We start from the raw sequence: 22,313 nt of genomic DNA, 5'->3' as shown, positions 1-22,313 counted from the left end.
CCAATAGACACGAGGCATTGTGTATGTGTGCGTGCAGGCGTTGTTCTGCTCATGTGACATATGGTGCTGCTGCTGTTTGACTACTCCATTTGTTTGAGCAGACACCAGGAAGAATGGTGAGTGAGTGTACGCCACATAGTTTGAGGACTTTTCTATATGAGGCTTTTAACCCCCACCTTTACTGAGGCGTCTGCTTCCAGATTCTTTGTGGGATTAAGCTCAGCTCCTTTACACGTTTTTTCCTGGACGGGGGGTCCCCCTCTTTCTTTCTACAGGTTCCATCACACAACCACCAGGTGGTGCTGTGGTATAGCAGAATTGTGCAATTACACTAGGTTTCTATAACTCCATTCAGAAAAAAATACTAGACTGTCCTTAAGAGAAAAAAAACATGACAAGGGTTGCAAAGCACAGGAGAGGCCCTGGAGGATGACAACATCATGTAAGGCACCTGCAAACTACCATGAGTAAGGAATCACGAGAGCACAATAAAAGCCTTGTGTAGAAAGGCTCTGACTGTCCTGCACCTCTAAGCTAACCTGCTGCCTGCAGATGCAAGTGGAGGATATAGAAAAACAAGCCCTGCTGAAAAATAATCAACATGGCTTCCGCAAAGGTAAATCCTGTCTCACTAACCTTTTAGAGTTATTTGAGAGTGTCAATAAACATGTAGACAGGGGTGATCCGGTAGACATTGTTTACTTGGACTTCCAAAAGGCTTTTGACAAACTCCCTCACTGAAGACTCCTGAACAAACTTAGCGGTCATGGAATAAGAGGACAGGTCCTCTTATGGATCAGTAACTGGTTAAAAGAACAGAAAGCAGAGAGCAGGAATAAATGGTAAATTCTCCCAATGGAGGGAAGTAAATAGTGGGGTCCCACAGGGATCTGTATTAGGACTAATGCTTTTCAACCTGTTCAAAAATGATCTAGAATTAGGAGTGAGCAGTGAAGAGGCCAAGTTTGCAGATGACACCAAATTATTTAGGGTGGTTAAAACAAAAAGGGATTGTGAAAAGCTCCAAAAGGATCTCTCCAAACTGGGAGAATGGGCATTTAAATGGCAAATGTGGTTCAGTGTAAGCAAGTGTAAAGTGATGCACGTTGGGGCAAAAAATCCCAACTTCAACTATATCCTCAGGGGTTCTGAGCTAGTGGTGACCGACCAGAAAAGAAATCTTGGGGTGTGGTGGACAGCTCAATAGAGATGTCAACCCAGTGTGCAGCCAGTGTAAAAAGGCAATCTTCATGTTAGGCATAATTAGAAAAGGAATTGATAATAAAACTGCCAATATCATACTGCCCCTATACAAATCTATGGTTTGATCATGCTTGGAATACTGTGTACAGTTCTGGTCACCACACCTAAAAAAAGATATTGTAGAACTGGAAAAATTGCGGAAAAGGGCAACTAAACTGATCAAGGGGATAGAGCATCTCCCCTATGAGAGAAGTTTACAACAGCTGGGATTGTTTAGTGTGGAAAAAAGGAGGGTAAGGGGAGACATGATAGAGGTCTACAAAAGTATGCATGGTGTGGAGAATGTGGATAGGGAAACATTTTTCTCCTCTCAAAATACTAGAACCCAGGGTCATCCTATGAAACTGATTGGTAGGAGATTCAGGACAGATAAAAGGAAATACTTCTTCACACAGTGCATAGTTAAACTATGGAATTCACTACTACAGGATGTAGTGATGGCCACCACCAATATGGATGGCTTTAAAAGGGGGTTGGACCAATTCCTGGAGGAAAAGTCCAGTGGCTACTAGTCTTGATGGCTATGTGCTACCTCCAGTACCAGAGGCAGTGAGCCTATGTACACCAATTGCTGGGGAACATGGGGCAGGGGGAGGGTGCTGTTGCGCTCATGCCCTGTGTGTGGGTTCCTGGTTGACAGCTGGTTGGCCACTGTGAACAGAATGCTGGACTAGATGGACCCTTTGTCTGATCCAGCAGGGCTCTTCTTACATTCTTAGGATGCTGCCCAATTGCCAGTGTTGAAGTAAGATTCAGCTACTCGTCTGATTGGCTCCTGTACATGGAATGGGAGGGATGCTATCTTGTTCTTTGCTTCAGGTAGCAAAATGTATTGGGCTGGCCCTAGTTTGCTGCACGAGGACTAGGGATCTGAAGTTTCCCTCAACATCTCCCCCCACTACCAGTTTGGTCACTCATTCGCTCCACATTTTGGAAAGCACTCCTGGCCACATTACTCCAGGGGTAGTAGAGGCTTTTATCGCACCATCATCCTGCCTCATTCATGGAATTTTACAGGGGATCCAAATAATGTCTTTCATTCATAACCCTCCTGTGTTTCCATGTCACTTCTTCTGTCTTTTCTCTTACAGCAGAAAATCCCTTAAGGAAAGAAAAAAAAAGATGAAATAACGTCATGATGTCTTCTAATTGGTAGCGCTAGGAGCCCTCCACCTGGAAGCACCCTAGGGAAAAGCAGCTTCAGGAGCAGGCAATTTGGAATTCAGAAGCAGTTGCTTAACCCTTTCCCCATATGTCAGGGGTCCCCAATGCACCCGAAAAGCTCTCCACTCCCTGCCACCTTCAAAAAAATATTTTTAATATAAAACTTGAAAACCATAGGGTGCCAGGTTCTCCTTTCTGTCTCTGATCTTGCTGCTGATCAGCTGTTCAGTGGGCAGGAAGAGGAGGAAAGAGTTGCTTCCTGGCCCCACCCAATCTTCTTCCGTCCCCGCAGGCCTTTCCCCTTTGCTCTCTTTTGATGTCTCCACTCCCAATCTCTAGCCTTGCTATTTCTCTCCACCCAGCCCCTCACCTCACTATTTCTCTCCCTTCCCTGTCCCTAGCCTTGCTCTTTCTCTCCCACTCACGCCTTTATCTTGCCGTTTCTCTCCACTCGTGGCCTGCAGCTTATTTCTCTCCCCAACACCTCTTTACCTCGCAGTATCTCCCCACTCTACGCCTTTGCCTTGCTATTTCCCCCTCCCTGCCAGCCTCTAGTTTTGCTGTTTCTCCCCCTCCCCGCATGTGACTAGCCAGGCTCCCACAGCAGCCATGGTCTGACCAGGCATATCCTCCGTGGGAGCTATTTTGTGGTGGCACTCACAGCAGTTCCTTAAATTCCCAAATTTCAAAAAGACTGGGAACCCTGCCATATGCCATTTTTCCACTGCAGCTCCCAATCCCCCAAACCTTTCTGCCTATGGGATTGCCAATGTGTGTTTGCAAGGTAAACACCTGTACAGTACCACCTAGAGGGGAGTGTTTAGGAGGAAATTTGGAAGGGGGAGAGTTAAGCACGCTCCTGCTGCTTCTCTGCACCAAATCACCCTCTTCTGAAACTGCTTTTCCCTAGAAGCCACAGCTGTTGAGTTAAAAGATAAGACATGAGCTTGTACTGTACACAATAAATTGGCCCTAGGACAGCAAGCAAGCAAGCAATAAATAAACAAACCACACAAGTTTAGTTGGCCAGCAGAGGTCTCTGCTGTAACATAACTGCCATTACTTAGCCTTAGCCACTGGTTGTTTTAGTTCAAGCAGAATCGGAAGGCTTTTCAAAATGTTATGAATCAAATCCATATTTTGACTCTTCTGATAAATTATTCAATTAAAATATAATCTTCACCTTAATCTATTCCATCACCGCTCTGATGACTTTGTCTTTGTTTCTGCCTCTGTAGCACAGAAGTTACACCAATTAAAGGTGCAATCCTATGCATGTTGAGGCAGGAAAAATGTCCTCCAACTCCCAGCTTTCCCCAGCAAGCCATGCTGCCTGGGGAATGCTGGGAGTTGTAGGACTTTTTTCTTGTCTAAGCAGGTACAGCATTGTGCCCTAGGTTGCCTTATTCTGCATTTTCAGCTAACAAATAATTAACCAACCAGCAGCCCAAGGCAAATTCTTCAGTAAAATCCTGCAAATGTAACCGTGTTTAGCCATAAAAAAGTTGGTCAAATAAATCTCTCTGCAGAAATAAATCCTTACAGTGTAGTTATAGTGTAAACTTTAACTGTGAAGTCAAAATCCCTTTTGTCCAGTCCAAATTCAGGACTCATCTTAAATGTCTTTGGCACCTGAAGTGGGGGTGGAGGAACACAAATCAGGAGCTTTAAAAAAAATGGCACCCCAATAGGGGGCCAGGAAGATGGTTTCCCATCTGGTATCTGCTGCTTCAAGCAAATGCTTCATATTATGGTAGGACCAGCTGTGTCAACAACTGTTAGGTCAACTTGGATATTCCCTTGGTTTATAGAATCATAGATCATAGAATCATAGAATAGTAGGGTTGGAAGGGGCCTACAAGGCTATCGAGTCCAACCCCCTGCTCAACGCAGGAATCCAAGTCAGGGAGCTTGTAAAGACAATGTTTGAGAACCCACTGCCTTACAGTTCCTAGGCCCTGTGGTCTTAGTACCAGGAGTGTAGTGGTAAATTTGGGGGCACAGGTGCTTCTCATGACAGTCTCCATAGCCACGGCCCCAAGGAGAATCCAAAAATACAGGCAGCTGACTTGATCCCTATCAACAAACCAGTAGCGGTTTCCACCTCCACCACAAGCAGGTCCTTCATAAAGCTAATACATCTTAATTGCCCATGCAAGACCAAGACACCCCAAAAACTTTGCATTACAGGGAACAATATATCATTGATGGAAAAAAAATCATTCCCACACCTGCCCCCAGCTACTATAAGGCCTGCAGCTAAGCTCAAAGGGAGAGCTTACCAGATGACCTCAACGCCCCTGCTAAGGAAAAAGTGCTGGTGCTGTGTCCCTGTGAGCCCTGGCTTCACTACACCACTGCTTTTCGTCCTATTTTTTCTTCCTGTTTACATCCAAAAACCTCCAGTAGCCAATGGCTTGCCCTACACCAGGGTCCCCAATGCAGCATCCATGGGGGCCTCCAAAAACATCTTCTAAACTCTCCATGCCCTGCCCCCTGAAAAAAATTATTTTTAATATAAAACTTGAAAAATGTTAGGGCACCAGATTCTCCTGCCTGTTCCTGAACCTGATGCTGATCAGCTGTTTAGTGGGCAGGAAGAGAAGAGTTCTTTCCTGGCTGCATCCAATCTGCTTCCATCCACAGACCTTTCCCTTTTGCTCCCTGTCTCCACTCCCAAGCCTTTACCCCTGCTATTTCTCTCCACCCAACCCCTTACCTCACTATTTTTCTCCCTTCCCTGGCCCTAGCCTTCTTTCTCTCCCTTCCTAGACCCTAAACCTTGTTATTTTTCTTCCACTTGCCACTTTATCTTGCTGTTTCTCTCCCCTTCCTGGCCCCTAGCTTCACTCTTTCTCCCCCCCCCACTCCTTTACCTTGCTGTTTCTCCACTCTCCTAGCCTCACTATTTCTCCCACTGCCATCACCTCTCCTGACTAGCCAGGCCCTCATGGCAGCCATTATGTGACTAACCACATCATCCATGACACCTATTTTGTGGTGGCGCCCACAGTAGTTCCTCAAATTCCCAAATGTGCCCATCAGTCCAAAAAGGTTGGGGAACCATGTCCTACACTGTAGGGCATACAGAGAAGGATGATTGCATTCCCAACATGTGTTCTATTTCTTGTGGCATGGATCATCCCAAGGATTCTTTTTTTGTGGCTAAAAAATATCATCTCTATATATCACTTAAGCCAGACAGTCTAGAACTGGGGCCTCCAACGTGGTGCCTCTCTTGGGACCCACCCTCTGCTCCTCTCGATTTAAAAAAAAAATTCTTAAGATTTGTTTAAAAGTAATCCATTCTTTATTTGTTACATTTCTAAACCACCCAATAGCCAAATCTCTCTGGGCAGTTCAGAAAAATTAAGAAACAACTTAACTGGGAGGGTGGCATTCATGTTGCAAACCTAAGTGATGTTCTCCAGTAACATCTTTGTTTGGGTTCAAAAGTATGATTTTGTCTTTTGCAGCTCAGATCCCACCTCTGCCTTGTATTTAGATTCTTGAGCAGGTTACTTTTATTTTCCTGTCGGCAATTTGCCTTCTGTTTTGTGACCAGCCATGGCCACCAGGACAGCTATTTTCTGAATGAGCAACTCCCCCCATGGCAGCCATTTTGTGAGAGAACCCACAACTCTCTCAACATTCCAAATGTGCCCACTGACCCAAAAAGTTTGGGAAACCCTGATCTAGAACTTTTTCCTTGGCCCACTCTGTCTTTTTCCCAGGAAAAAGCTATGCACACATACCCTCTAAAAAGGTAAGGATATCTGTAATCTCTAACTAACATAATAGGCCATGCAGTGTGGAGGGTTCCTAGCTGGACACTGCTACAACTACTGCTAGAGCTCCCAACAAACAAGAGGGAATGGCCACCATGTCTGATGCACCCACGTGGTTCTGGTATTCAAAAACTTACAGCGCCAGGGTAGTATCTCAGCATTCCTGTGCCACTGAGGTAAGTATGAATGTCCCACAGACCATCATCAACACATTCTTGGTACATTCAAGTAGGAGAACGCTTGATCTTCTAATGCTCACCATCTCGCCAACTGAAAAGGCTTTGAAGTAGGGGAATGAAACTCTGGGGAGGGAGGAGGGGAGCTCAACTCATGCCCTTCCATAGGAGCATACCTGATCCGCTCCTCTCAGCACAGAGTGACAATGATCCCTACAATGAGTGACTGTGACATCACCACCTCATGAGGCAGGTCAGAGATCACCACAGCCTTCCAGAGCAAACAAGGTTCAGCAAAGGACCTCTCTGGAGAGCTGTTGGTCATTTTGTATGAGGCAATGGGGAACCTGGGGGGTCTGTGAGATCTTCAGGTATTGCCGAGGACTGAGTAGTTGATGTCTGCTATTGGGGAGTACACAGTACCTATCTATGACAGCTGGGAAGCATCAACAAGGAATGGGTTCCCATGGTTTATATAATCAGTGCAACTGTGCTTACTCAGAAGTAAGCCCTGTTGTATTTAGTGGGGATTACTCCCAGGTAAGTGTAGGTAGGATTGCAGCCTAAGTCTCAGTAACCTGTCCAACAACCCTGCAGCGTAGTGTTATTAATATTACCCATACTACAAACTGGATGGGAACTTGCCTAAAGGAAATATATTTTAATAGGGATTTCCCAGCTTGCACTCTTAGCATGGAACTGTATGTTACATCCAAATGTTTGTAACCAAAACACTGATGGCTGTTTCTTTTAAGCTTTAGAATCTAAGGGAAAAGCAGCTGCAGTGGGAATTAAATACATGTTATGTGAAATGCATTGCATGCAGCTTTGTCCAAGGATTAGTAAACAGAAGGGTGGGAGGTCTGTTCTGAATCAGGACTACAGCATGCAGGGAGGGAAAATTTAACCCTTCTCTCCTCTGCTGCAATCCTGACAAAAAATATCTCTGTGCACTGCAAATAATGATAGGAAAAATGTATTTTCCCCCCTGCCAATTGCAGCATGGGGGTTGATTTTGGTGAGGATCATGGCAGGGAAGAAAGGGTTTACCTCCCCATGTGCTGCGGTCCCAATTCAAATGAACACCCCTGTACTAACTATTAAAAACCTTACCCTACACTGCAGGTGATGCATTTAATGCCATGTGTGCCAAGTGACAAATCAAGATGTAAGGCCAGAGGTCTGTGTTTCGGGAGGGGGGGCTTTTTTAAAAAGCTGAAGGAGCAGCCACAGACATCTGTGTTGTCTGGACAAATCGCAGCTTCAGGTAATGATTTTGACTGGAGAAAACAGCCCAGCAGGAAATGCCTCCTCCTTTATTTCTGCTAACCAAACATGATCCTCCGCACATGGTTACTATTAACTGATCACAGATCTCCAAGATCCCGTGGAGTTTGACCCTTGGGGCAGAAAAGAAATATTCAGCCTGAGTGGGAGCCATGATGAAACAGGGACTGGCTGGTTAGGAAGGTGGGCATGCAAAAACGACCAATTTCCACTTCTGTAATAATGTTGAATGTAGTTTTTATTAGTTTTCCACCATCAGTTCTCCATGCAGATACCCAGAAACACCTGGCAGTTTTGTTCCAACTGGAAACCATCCGGGCCAGATCTTAAGATTTCAGATCAAGCCCTTCATAAAACCAGTAAGACAAAGACCGAAGGAGTCACTGGATATCTGGAGCCAACAGTACTAAACAGGCATTATTATGGGACATTATGCTGATATTTGGGAAGGATTTAGCATCTAACAGTGATAGAATATGAGTTTATACCCAGACATTCTACGTTTTGTAACTAAGAGGGCAATGTATATCTTTATTTTTTAGATTCTGAAGGTTGTGGCTTGAACTTCTTAACAGCATCAAGGACAGCATCAAGGCTCACTTTGTCTCCAAATTCCTTCTCACGATGCTCCAGGAGAATACCCTAAAACAGAAGGGGGAAACGTGGGCTAGGAATACACTTTTGCACAAGACTACATTCGAGTCTATTATACTTCTTCAGTTCCCCTAGCTATCTGATTCTATGCACATGAAGGCACTGATAACGAAGGGCAGATGCCCAATCCTCTTTTTAATCTAAAGTTTCCAGTCCTCATTGTTGAGATTTAAAAACAAAACAAGACTCGAGTTCAGAGGTCCCCCTCTTGCAAGGCATCTAGTCATACAAGGGGCATGATCTATAGCACCCACATGTTCCCCATGTGCCGTTTCCCAGGAGAATCGCTGTTTCTCTCCGGAACTGCACTCCCCCAGCCTGCCAGACAGCTGTTTGGCAGACTGGGGGAGCGCAATTTGGCTGGGAAACAAGGCACACACGCTCCCCATGTGACTTGTTCTGCAGCAGAATCGCTGGGGTTCTGGTGGCAGTAGGGGACTCAGCAGGGGCCATGAAAAACCGCAGGGGGCACATGTGGCCCACGGGCCACACAGTAGCCACTCCTGATCTACAGAGATACTTTCAGATCTGGGTTTAGCTATGGGCAGTGTTCTCAAGTATTCATTCTTCTAAGCAAAATACAAAACAAACTGAAGTGAACATGTTGCATTTCTTCAACATACCCGTTTTTGTCTGCATCACCTTTTCTAGGTCTACACATCCCCCCCTTTTAAAAAATTGCTTCACAGCTTTGCTAGACCCCTTAACCAAAGGTAATGGAGCATTCATGCAAAACGGCTCATCTTGCACATTTCAGGAAAGAGCCTGTGGTCACTTGGAGCCATCTGGGCTTTCTTTACTGAAGTCATATTTTCAGCCCTACAGATACCTCTGGCAGGGTACGGTCATTTCTGCTGTTTGCGGAAGGCGCGGGGCTGGTTCAAACGTGGCTCCAAGGAGAGAGTTCACACATATGGGGAGGCATGGGCGCATCCAGTTCACATTATTCTTTCCACATGTGCTGGAGGAAGGTCATGCAGCCCAGGTGCTCATTCTCATGCCCCAATGTGTGTACGATCTATATGCCCGGGCAGTGCATGAATCAGCCTGCTAAATAATCCAGATTCTATACCTTCAGGGAGACACCTACGCAGACGTACATTCTTGGGGGGCGCACTCCATTAGCCATATTTACTGTCTCATTTCTCCTGCGGTGCCCTTAAAATCATCTGCAATGCAAAGCCTGATCCCATCCCTTGGTAAGGCTAGCAGTATTTTTAATTTTGCTGCATTGATAGGAATGACCATTTTGCTCCCTGAAGGTCAACTGCCCTGTTACAAACTGTTATAAGCAGGACTGCAAAATGCATACAGACACAGACGCATACACACTATACCTGTTTCCCAGGACCTATCACGAAAACTCCTCCCAGGATAATGCCTTCTCCATCCAAGTTACCATGAAATCCACGCTTCCAAGCACGGAGGAAATTCCTCCAGACTCTGCAGCGAATAAGGCCCATGAACAACATCTTTCTTTTCAGAGGCCCATAGAATCTTTTCTGTAGAAAGGGATTAGAAACAATAAGATAAAAGGGATAGAGAAAGAGATCTTCATGGAGAATTGCCATGTACTTACCAACAGAGCTACCTGGAGAAAAGGCAACTGAAGTTACCCCAGTATAAACAAGGTTCAGCTCACTATAGACAGGGCTGTGTGTATGCTGCCATTCTGCAGGAATGCAGAGATGGTGGTACTGGGCACACACACAAAAACAGCTTCCCACGGATCTTGGCTTATGTGCAAGAATACCAAAGTAAGTTTCTAGCCCTTATGGCTGCAAAAATATGCTTAGATTGAAGTATGTAGCAATGGTTGCTGAAATCTCAGAAGCCAGAAGGGTGATTGTGCAAATCAGACTGCATAACTTATATAGGTTGCTGACTCCAGCTTTTGGCACAGAATTTGGATTCTCTGGCTGCAGCAGGTTAATTCCTTTTTAACACACACACACACACACACACACACACACACACACACAACACCCTGCAGAGTTTATAGTTACATGAATGGCACCTTCTCCGTTTGTGTGTGTGTGTCTCTTGCCACCTTCTCACTCATCTTTCTCCCTGCCTCTATGCGTGTGTGTGTGTGTGTGTGTGTGCACGTGTGTACATGCATGTGTGTGCGCACCTCTCCTCCCTACATCTGCACCCTGATCCATGCACTGTTCACAGAGAAGCTTCACTGCCACAGCCACAATACACTGAAAGATGAAGTGATGTTTGTAACCAGTAGCTTTTTGATGCTATTAGATAGTCTGATCTTTTTGCTATGCATCTTGTAGAAGAAACCAGAGACTTTATAACCTGCTCTCTGTCATGAAGTCCATATCGAGGACGAAGGACATCAGAGTTGGACTAGCAGAGGAAAGCTGCGAAGGAAGCATTTCAAAGATTGAGTAACAGCCTGACTTCATCATGAGTTGCGATACAGACAGGGCTTGCAGAAGAGGGCCTTGTGGATATTCACTGCTCTGGCCAATTCTTCATAGCTACGGGCTTCAATCCAAGATTGGGGGGAGTTAAACGGGCCTAAATCTGTGCTGGATAGTTGCCATAAAATTTTCTATAGTAAATAGAATGTAGCTTTGTGGGGGAAACAAAAGGAAGAGTGCCAGAATGGAATTATCTTGGTAGGGAAGGGGCTTCTGTGTAGTCATGCACGGATGCTGGAATTCAGGGGAAGGAAAAGAGGACAGGAATTGCCACAAAAAGGAGATCAGCTTTCATCCTGCCCAATTCAGAACTCCCCAAATTGCCTCCTGTTAACAGTAAGACAGCTTCTTTCCCCTTGAGACATGCAGACTGTGCTCAAGAGGCACATCCACCTTTAGTACACATAGCTACATGCCATTATTTATCCCTGTTTGCTATTACTTTTTCATGTGCTTTTGTATTTTTAGCTTTCCCCTTTTAGAAGACGGAATGACTAATTGGGACACCCAGCCCTGTTTCTATAAAGGATTAAAATTATGATGTGAGTAAATAACTGCCTTAATCTTTCTGTTTATCTGTATGTGCTTATTGGGAAATCATCCAAGAACACGCCAATACTTCAAAGCTGAACTGTTTTCGGCATGCGCCCATTAATGATATATAAATAGAAAAGCAAAAGCCAATTAACCTCTTAAGTAGCAGCTCTGCTAAGCTAATCTACGTGCCAGCAGCTCCCCTACAGACCCTCCAGGCAAAGCAGAAAGGACTTGAAGAGGCTTGCGAGGAATGAAAATGCAACCACCCACAGCTCCTACCACACTGGCTCCGGTGGGGAATCCACGTGCCATGCAATGGGGCTTAACAGTTGGGGTCACAGACCAACATGAGCAGATCTGGCTTCCGAGGCAATCCCAATATGTGTCCCCATGAGAAGAGAGGCACACTTTGTAGCAAGGAAAAGAGCTGTCGCCCACACCTGGATATTTTCACACATAAGCATTTAAAAAAAAATGAAATCACTTCATAATACATGTTGGCCAGAATGCCGATTTGTATTACAGAAAAACTCTGTTCTACGTTTACAAGGTTCACACATTCAGTCAAGCAGCAGCAGAGAGACTCATAGGCGAGTTACAGTGTTTTCACACATGAATTCTAACCCACTTTTGAGCCTCTCCCAGGAAATGCGATCCTTGTTCCAGAACAGAGAGGCTCTTGGAATGTGAATGAATGAGGATTTTGGCCAGCGAAGGTTTTACACCCACATTACAAACCAATTCATGCAAGAATAGTTTTAAGCTTTACATAGAAAAATGCCTTTAGACAGAGTGGCTCAAAGCATCTAATGAACATTTGAGAGAGAGAGAGACAGAGAGAGAGAATGGGAGCGGAGAGGAGAGGAGAGGAGAGGAGGAGAGAGACTGAGAGGGCGGAGAGATCAACAACCTGAGCATAAATCAACAATGGCTTCACCTTTTCATCCAGAAATATTTCCCCTTTGAAGTATGGCTGGAAATCCTCCACCTCGGTCCCAATACTCTCTTTCACAACAGCATATAATGGGATGCCCAGCTGGTCAAGCTGAGGCTTCAGAGAGGACAGCTCAGCAGCCTCCTAAAAATGAGAAAAGAGTTGGGTTTATATGGCTGCAACCTACAGCCATCCCTGCTTAGCTTCAGCCCTCACACTGCTCTATCAAGACAAGCCCTGGGATTAAATTTAATGCTCAAGAATTCATGTTAAGATGGTATCAGAGACAGAATAGGTTTTTAGAACTGGCGTTCCAGTGTGTTACAGCTAAGTGGTATATGTAAGGCAGGGGTGGGCAGAAAAAGTAGATCTCCAGATGTTTTGGACTTCAACTCCAAGGATTCCTGATCACTGGCCATGCTGGCAGGGCCTATTGGGAGTTGAAGTCCAAAACATCTACCTTGTGCCCACCCCTGATCTAAGGAATAGACAGGGCCTTCTCAGACCTTTTTATTTCAGCTGGCTTTCAGTCTGTGATCTGCTGCTTCTCAGTTTTAATTCTGTCATGGTTGTTCCCCAACAACTGGTAATTCAGAGGCATGCTGCCTCTGATCCTGGACATAGCATATAGCCATCATGACTACTAGTAGCCATCAATAGCCTTATCCTCCCTGACTGTCTAATCTCTTTTTAAAGACATCTAATCTATTTTAATTCTGGTAACCAGCAGGAAAGGCCCCTAGTATAGTCTACCACAGGAGTAGAAAATCCTTTAAAAGCTGCAAGACAGAGAGGCAGAGAGTGCCTCTGTCAAAATGGTGCCAGGCTGCATCTTGTGATGTAATACAGGAGGGGTGGGCAACTGGTGGCTTTCCAGATGTTTTGGCTTGCAACTCCCATCATCCCTCGCCATTGGCTATGCTGGCTAGAGCTGATGGGAGCTGTAAGCCAAAATAGCTAGAGGGCCGCAAGTTGCCTACCACTGTAATACAGCATGAGCATCATGGGCTGGACAGGAGAGGATGCTATAAACTCTCCTCCTGCACACTGGTCTTTATTTTATTTTATTTTATTGAGTTAAAATTATTCGTAGGCCTTCCCTGTAAAACCCATGCATTGACAAAAACAACTACAAAAGGCACATCTTTTTTTAATCTCTGTGGAGCAACAAGGCATGAACTGCCAAGGGGAAAAGAACTGTAACCGTAGCTAACATATACATTAAAAATTTTCCCCAAGCCCATTTCACATTGGATATGGTTCTTCTATACAGCCAGTCTTCAGGGATGACACCGTGTGAGCAAGGCCACAACAAAACTACTGTGGTGCAATGTAAACAGATCCTAGCAAACTGTGAAGAGTTCTCTGTTCACTTGCAACCTGCATATCTCACATAACTACTTGCAAGTCCCTGTGAGTAAGACACCCTGGGAGGTGCTGTGCATCCAACTTGCAAGTAGTAAAGTCCTTCCAGGAGTGCTGATCTTAGCCTGGTACCAGTGGAGGCTGGTGGTCTGATGTTAGTGGGGTGATGAATTCGCTCTGGATTTCAGTCAGAACTCTAAAGGAGCTATCCAAGGTGTGGAAGCATCTTGGATAACTCCTTTAGAGTTCTGACTGGTTCTGACTGAAACCCAGAGTGGATTCACCGCCCCACTGACATCAGAGCCACCAGTCTCCGCTGCCTGGCACCTTCGCCTAGTTCCCTCTGAGGTGGTAAACCTGTGTCTGGACTGTACTACTTCAGACGGCAGGTCAGGGCTCACATGACCAAAAGCTCCTCAACACACAATTTAAAAAAATCCTTCCACATAAAAAAATCAGGTATCAAGACAAAGGGGTCTAGCCTAGTCTCCTCCCTGACAGCTAGCTTTCTATGTGAAGGGTTTTTTGTAGGGAGGAGCACTAAATCATGCAAGCCTCCACCTAGAGTGTGAAGTGGTATAGGCCAGGCACAGGTTTACTACCTCACTGGAACTAGAGCCTTATCTCTCTGTCTAATCCACAAGCTTCTTGAAATTATAGCTGGTTAAACTCCATCATGTGTTCTCCAGAAATACCCACAAAGAGACAACCGCAGTACCTCTCTGCACAAAAATCATCCGGGCCGCCGCACTGCCATGATGACCGCACCATTCTTCTTCCACAACTCCCCTGCTTTGAATGTTATTTGTTCTCCTAGGGAACAGACAATAATATAGGTTATGGTGCTCTTAATTCACTTGGACAGGAGGGAGGCTTTGGAGACTACCTGAAATCCATGAGCAACCTGTGTTAAATAAAATCACATCACCTAAGCCAGCATGCCACAGGCTCACAAATCATACCTTGATAGTAGAGGATAGTTGAGCCTTTCACTGGAAAGCAAGCAGCACTTCTTTTCAGAAACAGGGAGAATGGTTATCTTTGCTCCACAAAGTAGAAAATTGTTGGTCGGCTCTCATAAGCCAGGAGTGCTCCAAAGCTACAAATCCCTCTCCTGGAAGCAGAGCTGAGGTTTTCCATTAGCCCTTTATCTACACCTGGAAAACTTGGCTCCGTCCCCCCCATACAACTTCCAAGACATACTGTGTTTCTTTTCTAGAACATTTAATTCTCAGCTTGCAGAGGACCCCCAAGTCTTACCTCCTCCCAGAGGCTTCAGATCTGTTGCCTCTAAAAATTCCAATGAGGCCTTTTCCACTTTAGAAAGAAATAAATCTGTATTGGCAAGGATTATACCCGTCACAGCAGCCCCAATGGCTCCAAGGCCAACGGTCCACATTGCCACAGAGAGGGACCCCGGGTCGAGCTGTGAACACATGTCTGGAAACAAAGGAAAGCGGAAACATTACTCCAGCAGAGGACTAGGTTTCAAAACAAAAGGATCATAAGACACAATTTTTATCCAAAAACAAGAAGAGTCTTGTAGCATCTTAAAGACTAGCAAATGTATTCTGGGTGCAACAGACTAGCACAGCTACCCTCTGGAAACTGTTACAATTTTGTCCCAAGTACTGTTGCTACTACCTTGTTGTAAGGTACGGACGGGCTTGATGTGCAGTGGAATTCCCAACTTGGACCAGTATAGATTCTCCAGGCAAACATCATCAAGCTTACTTCAAGCTGTGTGAATCAAAAAGCACTTTGGGGGCGAGGGGGATGAGGGCTGGAGGCAATGGGACAGCTAGGGCTGACCACAGGGCCAAAGTCCAGGGCCCTGCAGCCCAGCCCTCCACCCCATATCTATCCAGAGGGCATTGCATTGCATTTCATTCATTATATTTCTATACCACCCCATAGCCAAAGCAATCTGGGCAGTTCACAATTTTTTTAAAAACCCATTAAAATACATTATATAAAGTATAAAACCATTCACGTAAGGACATAAAACAAATAGCACACACAACAACATATATCTAAAACAATTTAAACCCATCAGTCAGAGACCATCCAGGACATGATCAAAAGACTCATTATATGCTGCCAAATACCTGTGAAAAGAGGGCAGTTTTAACCTGGCACCGAAAAGATAACAACGTTGGTGCCAGGTGGGCCTAGTCGGGGAGATCATTCCATAAATGGGGGGCCACCACCAAGAAGGCCTTCTCCCTTGTTGCTGCCCTGCAAGCCTCCTTTGGAGGAGGCTCCCAGAGGAGGGCCTTGGATGCAGAGTGTAGTGCATGGGTCGGTTCATGCCGGGAGAGGCGTTCCATCAGATACTGTGGTCCCAAGCTGTGTTAAGGCTTTATAGGTCAAAACCAACACTCTGAATTGGGCTCAGAAGCATACAGGCAGCCAGTGCAGCAGGCAACGGGGACAGCAGCAAACAGGCCCAGCAGCAATGCCTGGGCGAGGTGCAGCTCACCACAGCACCCTTTGTTGTAATCCTTTCTTTTTATTTTAAAGCACTGCATAATCAGGGGGTAGCCAGGCTGGGCATGAACATGGCTGCATGTGCTCATTATTATTATTTTAACTTTTAAAATACATTATTCTTTCTACAATAAAACAGTGCTTATTCCTAAGTAAATGTGTTTCGTGTCAGGAAAGCTGAAGCAAACCCCATTTTATTCCTGTAGTCATGATTTAGATGAGTTTAAAATGTGAAACTGCACATGCTCAGACTATTTCTTGCTCTTTTTTATCAGGGTTTCTTGTTGTTTTGCTCTAACATATCAGGAATGTAGAAGCAGCAGTACACATGGAATGGTGGCGGGTGCGGGGAGGGCAGAGAAATGCTAGTTGTGTGCGTCACAGCAAGTAACGCATAAGGTCAGGGACGAAATGATTGGATACCTGTCCAATTTGTCAATTGACTAGTCCAGATAGTCAAGAACACCCTTCACAGACCCTGGGATGTTTATAGGGGTTCAAAATTTGCTGTCAGTTCATTAAGGTTTTGGTAGGAAGCAAAATCGGAAGCATTTGAAATAAAAACATTAACTTTGGTAACAGGATAATTTTTATTGCTGCAATTCTACCTGACAAAGAAAGTGATGACTTCTTTTTTTCAGAGCTGATAAGTAATTAAACTGCATTAACCTATTCAGATTTTTTCAGCATCTGTACTCCAAGACATTTATGCACCTTAAAGCATATTAGACACCCTGGTCATAGTACTTGTTTTGTATCCTTGGTATTAGGTTTATGCATAGTGTCTCTTTTGCAAAATCTCTTTTTAATTCTGCTAATTCACCATATTACACAATTTCACGCTTAACTTCTGGGAAGGATGGATATGGAGTCAGACCCTGGGTCCATCTAGCCCAGTGTTGTCAACACTGACTGGCAGCGGCTCTCCAGGGTTTCAGGCAGGATTCTTTCCTAGCCCTACCTGGAGATGCCAGAGATCGAACCTGGGACCTTCTGCCTGCCAAGCAGGTGCGCTACCAAACCGTGTGGTCAGCAAAAAGGCTGATGACATGTTTGTGGCCAGCAGTCCCCAATGGCTGTACTCTAAACTAGCAACAACTTCTGGAAAGTCAGCCCCACATATAATGCAATTGCAGTAATCTAATCTGGCAACTACCCAGGCATGGATAACCAAGGCCAGACAGGCTCTCTCTGTCCAGAAAGAGTCACCACTGGTGGTGCACCAGCCTAAGCTCTGAATTTCAGAAGCAACCTGGGCCTCCACTGAGAAACCTGGATCGATGAGCACACCCAGAGTGTAAACTTGATGATCCTTTAAAAGAAAAGCAATGTCACTGAGAACAGGTTGCACAGCACCTCCCTGGGCAAACAAACTACTCATTCAGCTTATCGGTGATCAAGTGTAGAGAACCCCAAGTGATGCCCGTGCATGTGTGAACCCGGCTAGACATCTATCCTCAAGCAGCAGCGATATCAATTGTGCTCTCAAGGGAACAAGTGTACCAAAAATGCTCCTTCATTACTCACTTGTTGCACAAAACAACAGTTATGTCAAACTGAGCTCCCTCTAACCTATGACACAGTTTGAAAGAGAGAGAACCGAGTCAGAAGCTCCCTCACACTTGACCTTGAAGGCTGCCAAGAGCTTGTTTGTGTAAGATTCCAAAGCAACACACTGCAATGTATTGCACATTGCATGGGATTTATCCCAGGCTTTGTCATGGTGAACTCCCAATATATAAGGGCTGGAGACTCCATATTTATGATAAAAATGAAGACGGGTCAGGCGATATGTGTTCACCCATAACCTGGGGTGTGGGAGGGAGAGGAGGGAACACAGTAGAGTTGCTAGAATAGAATTTTTAAAATAAGGGATGTTTGGAGCTCTGATAAGCAAATCCATTCCAAATTATATGGTGCTGGAATAAAACAAGAGACACATGGTGCGGCAGCCCTAGAGTTTTGCTTTGTGTGGCATGGATCCAAGGTCCCCTAAGGATGTGACTGCAAGGAAAAGAAAATAACCCTAAAATTCAGCAGCGGGCCTTACAGCTTCCTGGTACTCTTGATCAGTAATACACTAATTGGGACGCTGGTGGACACCAAGACTGATCAAAAGATTTGACAGGGGCCCGTAACTGGCAGCCTTTGGATAAGGTCAGGCCAGGTCCCCCAAGACATGCTAGCTGGCCTCTTAGGAGATAGCCCAGAGGTGAAGACAGAGGAAGCAGTGGCTGTAGCAGCGGGCTTCATGGGATGCTACTGGAGGGTAGGGTGGAGAGGAAGAGAAGAGGCTTTGGCTGTAATCCTGTATACATTTACCTAAGAGTAGGTCCCACTGAAATCAGTGGGGCTTTCATCCAGGTCAACATGCATAGAACTCCACCATCCGTCCCATCCATTACTCCCCTCTGGCCACACTAGGAAATGGCACTTCATGATCATAAAATACACTGGAGCAGGGATGATGGATTTGTGGGTGATCAAACTTCTTAAGAGACAACCCTCAAATTTTGAGACGCCAGATTATATAGATTTAACAGTCTGTGTTTACTATTACTAGATTTAACAGTCTGTATCTACTATTGCTATTGAACTAAACTCTCTATTTTCTTGAACCTATCCTACCTATTTCACGGTTAAATGATCCAGCCTTTGCTTGAATCTCACTGGGCTTCCACCCCACTGGTTTCTAAACTGTTACCTGAGGGTGGGTAGTGGAAGTGAACACCGATCACCTCTAGCACCTATCTAGCTATCCAGCAAGTCATTGCTCAACACCTGATTTTCTCAGAGAGCTGAAATACAACTTCACGATCTTTGCAGCAGCATTTAAAATTAAATGATTCTCTCTTTTGCAAATCACACATCGGTTCATGTGTGGTGGTAGGGAGACCAATACCTAAATGTCATATAAATCTATGAAATTACTACTATTCTGACCGTAATATTGATTGAAACTTAGAGAAGGCACCAACTGATTCTACATACAAGGGAAATGATGGCACAAAGCTGCCTTCCTCAACCTCCAGATTGTTTCGGATTTCAACTCCCACCAGCCCCAGCCAACACAGCCAATGGTCAGAAATGCTGGGAAATGTAGTCCCAAACATCTGGAGGGCACCAGACTGGGGAAATACGAGAAAGAGAATGGCCTCAAAGATCATTATTTGGGTTGCAGTTTTAAATTTCCCTGCCACCAGCACTAAAATAAGCAACATGGTGCCAATTTAAAATGGCCTAAATGCCTCGCATTTGAGAGCGCAATGGACTGTTGTTTCAGCCTGGCTAGAAAATCACTGCAGATGCCATAGCTCCCTGGATCATTTTTTGGTACGATTCTGCAAGGCAGGATTCAAGGGGCTCAGCGGCAGAACCTTGGCTCAGTCCCTCGTAACCCCAGTTAAAGCAGCTCAGGTGGCAGAGCTGGAAAAGCCTGAGGCTACGGCGATAAGCTGCTAGTCAGAGGAGGCAACTCTGACCTAGGTGAGCCAATGGCCGGAGCCTGTGTAAGGCAGCTCCTTATATATATCCCCACATTCTGGTGCAATTTTGTTCACATTTGCTTCAGCTGCAGCTATTGCTAAACTTTCCCTGTGTCCAAGGCACAGGCTAGATAAGACGGTGGGAGACCTGTAGTCAAATCTCCCACTCTTTTTAAAAACAAACAACAAATGCAGCCGTAGACAAACCCTGACTGAGCAATGAGCCAATTAAACAAGTAGCACGAGCAATTCGATCAGCCATGCAAAGGATAGCCTACCATCCACAATATAACATAGAGCATATCAAATACACTAATGTGGTGTTAGTGTGGTTTATACCATGCCAAGATCATGGTATAAACCAGCCTTCCCCAACCTGGTGCCCTCCAATTGTTTTGGACTTCAATTCCCATCAGCCCCAGCCAGCATGGCCAATTATCAGGAATGCTGGGAGTTGTAGTCCAAAACATCGGGAAAGCACCAGGAAGGCTGGTATAAACCATGGAACTGGGACAGGGGGAATGCATGTCTATGCTTTAGGCATGCTTCCCCCCATTCACCTTAGACACCCCCAATCCACTGTAATGACAGTGAGCCTAATGCCCTGTTAATGAAATACTCCACACACACACACACACACACACACACACTTAATTCGAGGTGGAGGTGAACACCACAGAACACTCTACCTTTTTATTATAGAATACACCGAGCATGCATTGGACAGATTATTATGTCTGCATGTCTGGAGGGTTTTTAAAATTCTTTTGGGGTCAGTTCTGACTCCAAATATATGTTAAGAGAACACACTTACCAGCACCCACACGACCAGAACGCCTTGCAGATACATACACTTTTTACCCCCTGAAGTCCATCTGGATCAGAGGAAGCCAAGAGCCATCTAGGCTAGCAGACGGGCTGCTACTGTGTGAAAAGGCTCCTGCAGGCGTGATGATTTTTGACTTGTCCTCCTCAGAGACAGCAATGTAGGCAGGCCCAGGCGCATTGCCAGCGAGAAAAGCCTTGGCATTTCCCCAAGCACATCACTCTAAGCGTTGTTACCCAACACATATCATGCTGAAATAGGGTCAGCTCATTATGAGTATTGTGCAAGAGATGCAGTGTGATATTATTCCCCAAAGTTATCTTGGTCGTGCGATATTAGTCCCCAAAGTTACACATAGTCCCCGGAACGTAGGAGGATGGTGTGCTTCTGGAAGTAACATTTACAGAAATAAATGTTACTTCCATAAGTAACATTTGCATGCTCATTTGGAAGGCTGTAAAAGACCCTGATGCTGGGAAAGACTGAAGGCCAAAGGAGAAGGGGACAGCAGAGGATGAGATGGCTAGATAGCATCACTGATGCAATGAATATGGACTTGAGCATGCTCTGGGAGAGAGCGCAGGACAGGAAGGCCTGGCGTGCTGTGGTCCATGGGGTCACGAAGAGTAGGACACGATTGAACGACTGAACAACAACAAATAAGCACACAAATGTTACTTGGCCATGTAAAAGTACTACTAGCCTGCCTGACCACAAGCACTTCTTTTAGTCAGCAGTAAGTCAAAAGAAAAAGAAAAATTAGAAGGCGCTTTTGTGAAGCTTCCTTGGCTGCCCAATTGCCTGGTAGTGATTCTTACTCACCAAAGGCGACCAGGCCAGTGGCTATGGAGAAGCTGCCACTTCAGATTACCAAGCTAAGAAACGTTATGAATACGTCTATAGCTGGTGCAATTCAGTGTGAGAACTATCACAGTTACAGCCAGAGGAGAGAGTTTATATCAAACTCGATGGAGAAAAGATGTGGCAGACTCCAGCTACTTACTGTCCTAGGGAAAAATGGAACAGCCAGACTGTATTCTGTTGAGACCAAATGTGGAATACTTAGCAGAAACAGAATTCTTCCAATTCCTGAGAAGATACCATAGCATCACCAAATACACAAGTAGTGCCAGAAAACCCAGTTTCATCTTCTGAGACTATGCCTGAGCCATCTTGTAAGACCAACAGCAATGTTACTACTCAGATCATCACTCACTTTAATTGACTTATTTGGAAGTCTTCCACTTTTAAAGATGAGTGACTGATTACCTGAACTATCAGATGTTTCAACAGTGCTGACCTCGTTTCTTTAAACAAAAGAGGGGGGAAGATGTGTGGATAGTGTTATTATATACTTCCGTCACTAGGTGAAACTGGACTTAGTTGTATCTGGGTGGAGTCAACAGTTTCCAGTTGCTGTTCTGTTCTCATTTGAGAGAGACAATAAAAGTTCCTGTCTAGCTTTCTGACAGATGTGTCCTCTAAACCAGGGGTTTCTGAACCTGTGGGCACATTCAGGAATTTGAGAAACTGCTGTGGCACCACCACAAAATGGCTCCCATGCAGGATGTGGTTAGTCACATAATGGCTGCCATAGGGGCCCGGCTAGTCAAAAGAGGTGGGGGGAGAGAAACAGTGAGACTAGAGGCTGGCAGGGACGGGGAAATAGCAAGGCAGAGAGGAGAGAAACAGCAAGGCTAGAGGCTAGGAGGGGGAGAAACAGTGAGATGGGAGAGAAATAGAGAGGCTAGAGGGTAGGAGAGGGGAGAGACAGCAAGGTATAAAGAGGTGGAGGGAGAAATAGTGAGGGTAGTGGCTGAGAGTGGAGAGAAACGGCAAAATAAAGGGGTGAGTGTGAGAGAAAAGGCAAGGCTAGGTGCTAGGAAAGAAGAGAAAAACGAAGGCT

The 22,313-nt window shown here is 45.2% G+C and overlaps 1 protein-coding gene across 5 annotated transcripts in view; it reads right to left on the bottom strand.

The window, feature by feature from the left end:
• Window positions 1-7,609: 7,609 nt before the first annotated feature.
• PRXL2A (peroxiredoxin like 2A) overlaps window positions 7,610-22,313 on the bottom strand; it is a 31,923-nt gene continuing 17,219 nt past the window's right edge. For 3 of the 5 annotated variants that reach the window (XM_084845289.1, XM_084845285.1, XM_084845290.1), the window contains exons 2-6: window positions 14,867-15,046; window positions 14,325-14,419; window positions 12,245-12,385; window positions 9,670-9,834; window positions 7,610-8,320 (exon numbers count right to left, since the gene is read on the bottom strand). In XM_084845289.1, the coding sequence (XP_084701415.1) occupies window positions 8,210-8,320; window positions 9,670-9,834; window positions 12,245-12,385; window positions 14,325-14,419; window positions 14,867-15,044 (690 nt within the window). In that variant the 5' untranslated portion in view covers window positions 15,045-15,046 and the 3' untranslated portion in view covers window positions 7,610-8,209. Of the gene's footprint in view, window positions 8,321-9,669; window positions 9,835-12,244; window positions 12,386-14,324; window positions 14,420-14,866; window positions 15,047-20,395; window positions 20,512-22,313 lie in introns of those variants that run through there. The other 2 variants (XM_084845286.1, XM_084845288.1) reach the window with 2 other exon arrangements.

This window comes from Heloderma suspectum, chromosome 3, assembly GCF_057233095.1.
Source record: "Heloderma suspectum isolate Gila_16-S chromosome 3, 16-S_ref, whole genome shotgun sequence".
Classification (NCBI taxonomy): domain Eukaryota; kingdom Metazoa; phylum Chordata; class Lepidosauria; order Squamata; family Helodermatidae; genus Heloderma; species Heloderma suspectum.
Note: the sequence above shows the minus strand (reverse complement) of the source record. Positions and strands in the feature narration are given on the sequence as shown.